The 9,593-nt window shown below is 34.6% G+C and overlaps 1 protein-coding gene across 1 annotated transcript in view; it reads right to left on the bottom strand.

Annotated features, from left to right (window-relative positions):
- Positions 1-5,910, bottom strand: part of LOC114280140 (protein trichome birefringence-like 41) — a 22,672-nt gene extending 16,762 nt beyond the window's left edge. The window contains exons 1-3 of the mRNA XM_082879587.1: positions 5,533-5,910; positions 3,547-3,718; positions 2,801-2,976 (exon numbers count right to left, since the gene is read on the bottom strand). Of these exons, the coding sequence (XP_082735713.1) occupies positions 2,801-2,976; positions 3,547-3,718; positions 5,533-5,834 (650 nt within the window). The 5' untranslated portion in view covers positions 5,835-5,910. The remainder of the gene's footprint in view (positions 1-2,800; positions 2,977-3,546; positions 3,719-5,532) is intronic.
- Between the last annotated feature and the right edge of the window lie 3,683 nt (positions 5,911-9,593).

Here is a 9,593-nt window from a genome sequence, read left to right as displayed (position 1 = left end):
CTTACTCAGGCCCGGAACTCGAAAGGGTATTAGGCAAGCCTAGAGATCCGAGGCACTCAGACTCGAAAGGGTTCTGATCCACGAACCTAGAAGTCCGAAATACTCGGCTTCGAACGGATTCAGACGCAATCTAGAAGTCGCTCCGTTAATGAGTCCCAGAACACTTGCGGGCTCGGAGCTTTCCGGGATCTACGCACCAGAACCATGGGCGTAATGGAGTTCGAACAAAGGACCCGATCCCGAGGACGGTGAGTGGAGACAAATTCACTCTTCGGTTAAACTAGCCTATACCCGGGTCGAGGTGGCACGACCCCAGGGGGTCCATGAGACTCGGCAATATTTTGCGGCAGGACGTCCTCTGGGACTACCCCTGACCCTTTGGGATGATTGGGGATCATTGGTTAGGTGTGGCTAAGAAGAAGGGTTCGCCGAGGGATTGATCTCCTCTTCGGGGTTTTCTCATCCTCGGAGAAGTCACCTCCTCGGAGAAGTCACCTCCTCGGAGAGGTCACCCCCTCGGACAAGGTGGCTAGAGAGAATATCCCCCATGTGCCTTGCACATGGGCTCCATCCTACATCATGAGGTGCCTATAAATAGCACCCACCCATAGCTTTACAAGGGAGGGATTTTGGAGATTTTTAACTCTTGGGAAAGAACTAATTTCCCTTCTCCATTATCAACCTTGAGAGTGAAAGTGGGAGATCAATGGGAGAGCCTTGCCATTATTCTATTCTCTAGCCATTTTGCCTTCTTCTTCACCCAATCTCTTATCTCCATCATCTCCTTTGTTGTTGTGTTCCTAAGTTGAGATTATTAAAGAATCTAAGCCTCTCATTATATTCTAGAGAATTCGAAGTTATTCTTCAAGGATCTTCGAAGATCTTCGAATTTTTCAACTCCTTTCTTGAACCCTCTCCTACAGATAAAAAAGTCAATCATAAATAAGAAAATAAGAAAAGAAGACAATTAAATTTACGTGATTCTGTAATATTGTCTAAGTTCATGGTTTATAGTTCACTAATAGAAGAGAAGAGTATAATGTGACTGTTTATATAGACAAACACAATTTTAGGATTGAATTTATAATCTAACAAAATATATAATCCTACATTTGACTGAGATAAGAAAGTTAAATTCTAAACTAACATAACACTCCACCCCAATATGGTATCCCTATATGGGGAGATTACTAAGTCCCAACAGTGAGGGGGGATAAAAAATAAGATATTAAAGAGTGGTTCAAACTAACTAGTAAAATTACAAAATTTATAGAATTTTGTCAATCATTTTTCATAATCTTGAGTTAATTCAAATATGCGATAATATACACAATTTTAAGGGTAAATTGCAATTTGCATCCCTGCATTTTGTATCAAATCTTTAGCCCTTACACATAAAATCATGACAGTCAACCCTCTGCACTTCTGTTCAAATTTCACTTTGGTTCTTATATATGAAATTGTGACAGTCAACCCCCTATACTTTTATTGAAATCCCACTTTGATCCTGATTTCATGTATATATACTAGGAGGCGAAAATAAGATTTGGTGCAAAGTGTAAGGATGCTAAGTGTAATTTATCACCATTTTAAAAAAAAAAAAAATTGATAATTCTACCTAATCTAGTTTACTCAAACAAATATGACCTCAGTACAAATATGACCTAATCTAGTTTACTCAAACAAATATGACCTCAGTACAATTTGCTCATGCTATGTAATGTGCAATACTAATTAGGGTGTACAAGGATCGGATTGGTCCGATTTTAAAGTAAACTAAGATGTGAACTTTTTTTTTTTTTTTTTTTATAGTTTTGAAAAAAATTGGAGCCGTAAATGAACCGTTAACTTGTAGAATTGGACTAGAACCGTACCATAGAAACCGATTCAGTTCGGTTTGGTTTACGATTTTAAGAATTTTATATAACAATAAGTGCTCGTTTGGCAAGTAGGGTTTGGGGTTTTTTTAGCTAAAATACCTACAAAAAACAAAATAGGCGTTTTAGTCCAATAAGACAAAACATCACATGCAACCCATAATCATTATATATTATTTCTTTCACAAAAAAGTCAAAAAAGTCAAAAGCTATTCCCAAACCAAGCTTTTTAGCCCCAAGCTAAAATAGCTAGAAAAATCAAAAAGTCAAAAAATCAACTCACTTCCCAAACGAACCCTAAATATGATATGTATTTTATGTTAGTAAACAAACTAATAATAATTAGGGTTTGTTTGGGAAGTGGGTTGGCTTTTGGCTTTTTGACTTTTTTGACTATTTTAATCTAGAGCTAAAAAACCTCATTTAGAAAGGGCTTCTGGCTTTTTTGACTTTTTTGTGAGAGAAAAAATGTAATAATTATGGATTAGATGTGATATTTTATTTTTTGTGGCTATTTTAGCCAAAAAAAAGCCCAAGGTTTGACTTCCCAAATGAAGCCTTAGTTTGGTTAAGTTGGTTAGAGCATATTAATTTTACTATGATGGCTAGTGTTCAAATTTTATAAGAAATATTTTATATTTTTATATAAAAATATAAAAAATATATCACGGTCTGGTCCGGTCTGATCCGGTTGGAAATAGTAAACAAAGCCTTGGAACTAAACCAATTGAAACGGTTCCACTATTTTCACAACTATAACTAAAATCATAATTAAAAAAATCAAACTAAACCAATGATTTAAATCAAATTAAACGGATTTATCAATTTCGCCGATTTTTTGAACACCCCTTAATCAGCCATCACATAGGTGTGCAAAATATATTTTATTTTATTTTATTATTTATTATTATTGAGAAACTCACGGTTGTCTGCTACCCTTATGAAGCCACCAATGCCAAGTATTGAAGATAAGCATGTCTACCCCTTTCCATGATTTGCCATTTTCAATGGAATCCAGCTTTAAAACTCTTCCTATCTTCTCCCTCACCAAATCCACTAGAAATGCATTTCGAGATATCATCACAGATATATTATATTCCTGCAATTCCCACCACACAATTTTCACTTGTTCACATTATTCCTAATACATATTCGACAAGAAATAAAAGACAAAAAAATAAAATCGAAGCCTTTATTACATCATTATATTTTTTTAATGGAAAATTATAAAAAAAAAAAAAGAAAAAGAAAGAAAACCCTCAGGTTTGACCCTTTTAACAAAATAAGACCTTAGTTTTTTATTTTGTCAATTTAAACTCTTTTCTTTTGAGTTATTTTCAATATAAACGATCAACCTATTTTTGTTAAGTAAACCGACAGAAAAATAATATTTTAATTATTAAATTCAATGTGAAAAAGAATTTTAAACATTTTATATGCATATATATTGAGTTTAACAATTAAAATATATTTTTCATCGATTTTACTTAACGGAATTAGATTGGTGGTTTATATTAAAAATAAATTTAAAAAATTGGAATTTAAATTAATAAAGTTAAAATTTCAAGTTTATTTTGGTAGAACTGTCAAATTCGGAGTTTTTTTTTTATTTATTGTAATTTTCTCATTTTGCCAATAAAAAATTAAAAAAATAAAAATGAGCGAGAACCTGTAAGGTAAAGGTGGAGAGATCGTCTTTCCGTAGAATGGAGAAGTGTCGATTGGGCACAGCAGCATGAATCATGCATGTTAGTGACTGCCATTGATTCAGGCTTAGAGAGTCCCCCACAAACATTATTTTCTTTCCCCTTATTCTCCTCAACAAATCCTCACCATTAAATCTGCACCCACAATACCAGATTGGGTAACGTTTGATTTATTAGAATGATTTGAAATTGAATAATTATTTTATTATAATGTAAATTTTTGTATTTGGTTGACCCAAAAAAATGATGAGAAGTAAATTATAAATGAAGTTACCATTCTCTATTTTTTTAAAATTTTATTTTATAACTTAGAGTGTTCGGGTTAGTTTGCACGCACCTCAACTAATCTCTGGGGATTAATCTCACTGTCCACTAATGGGGGCCCAATTAAAGTTAGAGCAGAGTTTTATATGGACACTTAATACAAATACAAGGATTGATAATACTTCAAAGGTTTCGAATCTGACACCTAGAGAGGAGCAAATTCTTAAGTCTCAAGCCTACACCATTAAGTATTTTATTCTTCTTTTTTCTGGTACTCCGGAAAGAAATCACCATTCTGTATTGTAATCATTCCTTCCATAGAGAAGCTGATGAATGAATATTTCATTTCATTTTATTTTATTCTAGTGAATGTTGTTTGGTGAGATTAGATACAGGGACTAAAAGGGTAATTGTGAGGTTTATGCCGTAAGATTTTGTTCTGAATCCTTCCTAGGCTGGTGTTTGTTTGCTCACACGTGCATTACTATTAATTATTGTATCGAGAGCTATTGAATCTCACCTCACCCCCCCCCCAAAAAAAAAAAAAAAGAATTTATTGATGTAAAATACTCAAAGAAACACATCAATAAAGGATAGCAGATGTTGGTGCAAATCTTTCGGAATGACGATGACGACGTAACTTCGAATAATAGCTTCCAAAATTATAATTGAAGTCGCGTTATGAATGTAACTTTTTAAAGATAGTATTTTTCCTCACAAGATTGTCTACACCAAATTATCATATTTTTAATATGGGATAAGTCATAAAACTTAAAAGAACTTTTTCAAAAAAAGAAAAAAGATTTAAAAAAATTAACCCATTTTATTTTCGAAAATTCCCAACAACCGAGTCTGGAAAGAACTTAACCCAATTTAAGTTGGCTTAAGAACCACCAACACAGAGGAGATGGCAAAGTGCCCTCACCGAAAAGGTGAAGAAAATAACAAACAGAAAGTAAAACCACCCGGGATTAATTGCAAAAAATTGTATTTCAAATTCTATCTCATCTTTTATCTACATTACAATAAAATAAAATATATAAAAAAAAACACGTAGAATTTGAGTCTTATAACAAAATAAATTCAGAATTTTTAATTTTGTCAATTTAAATCATAAACGTTTGATTTATTTTCAACCTAAACGTTCCTTTATTTTTGTTAAATAAAACTAACAAAAAAAAAGAGTATTTTAGTTATTAAATTTAATATATACACAAAATGTGTAAAACACCATTTTTCATGAGTTTAATGAATAAAATATTTATTTTTCCATCGATTTTATTTAACTAAAATAGACAAATGATTTAGATTAAAAATAAATACAAAGTATAATGTTTAAATTAACAAAATTAAAAAGCTAGGATTTATTTTGTTACATGTCTCAAATCCTGGGATTTTTTTTTTTTGTAATTTGCACTTTATCCCATTTTAACCATAATTTCATAATACTCAAAAAAATAATAAAAATAAAATAAAATAAAAAATTGTGAGATCCGCAATCTTACTTATCTTTCATATCCATCTAATCCTATCGTCCAAACAAATATTATGTACCCGCACAGTCAATTGTTCATATATCACGTATATTGATTAAGTTCAGATTTTCCCGCTACTAAAAGTAAACTTAAATTTTTTATACATTTATGATTGAGCTCATATGATAAATAAATAAATATACATCATACCTTGGCAAATCACACCCATTGGGCTTCCATTTATACTTGAGATAAAGCTTATCTGGCCGTCCATTTCTCTGGCAATCAAATTCTGGCTCAATGAACGGACAGATGGACAAGTTGTAGAGAGGGTATGTATCATCATAGACCCAACTTCCTTGGAACAAATCACAGCCGCTTGATTTTGCTGCTTTTGGCTTGATCAGTTGTTCTATTATGGCACAGTAAGACAAACGAAAACATGAAAACACAAAAACAAAAACAAAAAGGATACATCGAAAAGAGCATAAGATGTGAAGCCCATATTCCATTGTTAGAGAGAGAGAGAGAGAGAGAGAGAGAGAGAGAGAGATAAGATGATGTGAGAATTGATACTTGGATTGGCTTGAAGACAAAGTCATCTTTTTTATTTGAAATATGTCTATATATTCATAAAATATCTAGAAATTTATGTAAGATGTAAGTTTAGACCGATATGGTTTGATCGTGAGTTACAATCAAGATAAATTTAGGCCAAGTTTGGTAAGTTAAAAAAAAAGTCAAAAGTTATTTAAAAAGTAAAAAACTTATTACTATTCACCAAAATTTAAAAATTACGGCTGCACAGCTCTCAATTCTAATTTTTCCCTACACACTAATTTATATAATTTTTTAATATATATTTTTTCATAAAAAGTCAAAAAGTTAACCCAAACAACCATATTTTTTTCCTCAACTTTTTAGTCTAAAAAGTCAAAAAATACATTTATTTAGGATATTCTAAACAACCCACAATTTACACATTTTTAAAGTTTGAGTATACGTTTTGAAGTAAAAAGATTTTATTATATATATATATATATATATACATATATATTTTGATATGTGAGGGAGTCTACCCCAACAGCAATGATTCATCCCACTAAAAACATCACCACTAATAGCACTAATGCATTAAAAAAGTAAAAAAAACAAAAATACAACTCTAAGACCAAAACATCACATCATTAATGACGGGACCCACTGCCACCTAATTAGTGGGAGCACTAATTAGTGCCCCCAAACATTTTTCTCTGCCCCAATCCAAGACCAAGGCAAGCCGCATGTCTCAGCGATAATTTATATTAAACTTAAAGATTTCCTATCAAGGAGGACTGCTGACAGTTGAATTCGAACCTAAGCTGTGAAGGCAAAGAATCTGATGCTTACCAAGTCATCCAACCTCGTTGGTTTTGTTCTTAATGATTGTTACGAAATAAAAATAATAATCATGACTATGGATATATTGATCTCAATCAGGACATTTGGATTAGTGATTATTCAATACCCTTTGTGAGGTTTTGGAATACGAAGATAAGTTTGATTTCTAGCTATTCTAATGTGAGATCTTGGGTTTAATTCATGTAGAGATGAATTTGATTGAAGGCAAAAGGATGTAAATATTCAAGATGCTTTAAAAAATTATAAAAATTATAATTAAAGAAAAAAAGATGAAATTATTTTTTCCATAATTATTGAAGGGTTACAAAAATCTAAAAAAGTTATAATTATAACTTAAAAAAATCTCACCTTTATATACATATATATATATATATATATATGTTGTGGGTTATGGTTATTGGTTGGAGGCCGCAGTATGTTGCAGGTTATGATTGTTGGTTGTTCTTGTGTTTGTATTTGGAACGATAAACCTGAGTTGTATCTCCTTCTAAAGGAGGAGGATAACCACCATGGCTGCATCTGTTTTTGTCTGAACTTTTAGATACCGTTTGGTAACACTTATCTTTTCAGTTTTTTGTTTATATTTATAAAAATTTAAAGAACTCAAATAAAAATTTGTTTAGTAAAATTTTTGATTTATAAATCAGTGGTCTCAGTTTATAAATTTGGCCAAAAAATAAAAATATAAAAAATGTGTTTTCATTTTGAGTTTTCGGTTTTTTTTTTTTACCACCCAACACTAGTCACCACCCGCCACCATTTTTCACCACCGTCTTCCGCCACCACCACCCACCACCCACCTACCACCACCACTCACCACCCACTTGCCACCACCACCACCCACCACCTGCCACCACTACCCACCACCCACCCACCAGACACCACTCACCTGCCACCCACCCCTCGCCGCCACCGCCGCTACCACCCACCACCCACCTGCCATCCACCCGCCACCCGCCACTACCATCCACCGCTCGCCATCACCACCTGCCACCTACATGCCACCACCACTCACCACCCACCTACCACCACCATCCACCACCAGCCACCCACTACCACCAGCCACCTGCCACCCACCCGCCATCACCCACCACTCACTCGCCACCCACCACCACCACCACCACCCACTCGCTACCACCTACCACCTACCACCTGCCACCGTCACCCACCCACCGACCACCACCACCCGCCACCTACCGACCACCACCACCAGCCACCCACCACCCACTACCCACTCGCTACCATCTACCACCCGCCACCGTCACTCACCCACCCACCTACCCACCCACCATTACCACCACCCGCCATTCACCACCCACTTGCCACCACCACCCGCCACCACCACCACCCACTCGCTACCACCTACCACCCGCCACCGTCACCCACCCACCCACCCACCACCACCACCACCACCACCCGCCACCACCCGCCATCCGCCACCTACCTGCCACCACCACCTACCACCCACCGCCACCGCTACCACCACCACCACCCAGTCGCTACCACCCACTACCGTCACCCACCCACCCACCATCACCACCCACCCACCTACCACCACCACCCACCATCACCACCACCCACTCGCTACCACCCACCACCGTCACCTACCCACCCACCACCACCACCCACCCGCCATCCACCACCCACCACCTGCCACCACCACCCATTCGCTACCACCCACCAACCGTCACCGTCACCCACCCACCCGCCACCACCCACCACCACTAGCTACTCACCACCCACCGTCACCACTAGCCACCACCGTCTTCCGTCGCCACTTGCCACCACTTGCTATTTCTCACTCTTTTTTATATTTTTAAATTTTTTTAAACATTTTGTCAATTATCAAACGCGTTTGTAGTTTATGTTTTTCTAAAAATAAACAAAAACCAATTTGTAAAATTTTTGTAAATATAAACTGAAAACGTAAACGTTACCAAACACACCACTTTGAAAAAAAAAAAAAAAAAAAAAGTAGGAAAATCCAAATAAGTTCTAATATAAAATTGCAACCAAACACCATTCGGCTGAATAAATAGGAAAATTCGAATATGTTATAATATAAAATTGTAAGTTGAGTTTTTTTTTTTCCCCTGGTGGAATAAGTTGAGCTATAAATCCAATCACTAAAAATAAAAAAATAAAAAATGTGTTGCCAAAGAAAACAAAAGGGGTTTATTATATTTTCTACCTCTAAACTATCGCTAAATTATCTACTTAACCCCTAAACTATAGATTGAATTTATTAAGACCCTAAAATATATAAATAAAAATCAGGTTAGATCCTAAACTATTGATTGAATCTATTAAGTTCCTAAAGTATTTAGTTTAAACATATTTAGTCTCTGAAAAAAATTTAAAAATAAAATATAAGTCATAAATATTATAAATTAGTAAAAACCCTACCTAGTTAAGATTTTATTCTAACAAAAACCTTAAATTTTTATTTTGTGTTTGAAAAGTGAATCAGTTCTTCTATTGAATTTTCTTTATAAAGATAAGGGTAATTTTTTAATAATTCTTTTACTTATCTTCTACAATAACTACTTGCTTTCCTTTATCTAGTATTATATGCCATGTGGCAGCTGAATTGTAATAACCCGACCCTCGTACATGTTTTCTGGTATGCTTTCAGTTCCTTACTCTGTGCAATTATATGCTTGCTGTGAAATTCCATGTGAAATTAAGTTTAATTGAGTGAATCTTATGATTATAGATTCATATCTGTCTAATAAGAGAAATATCTGTTACAATTAGGATGTTTGGATCAAAAATTGGAAGCCGTAGAAACTTGATAATCTGAAATTGACTTTATAATTGAGTTCAGCATAATTTTTAGATTATAATATGATTTTCCGTAAAAATTTGAT

This window comes from Camellia sinensis, chromosome 7, assembly GCF_055761805.1.
Source record: "Camellia sinensis isolate YWXY chromosome 7, ASM5576180v1, whole genome shotgun sequence".
Classification (NCBI taxonomy): Eukaryota; Viridiplantae; Streptophyta; class Magnoliopsida; order Ericales; family Theaceae; genus Camellia; species Camellia sinensis.
The sequence above is the reverse complement of the archived record's forward strand: the minus strand, read 5'-3'. Positions and strand labels throughout refer to the sequence as shown.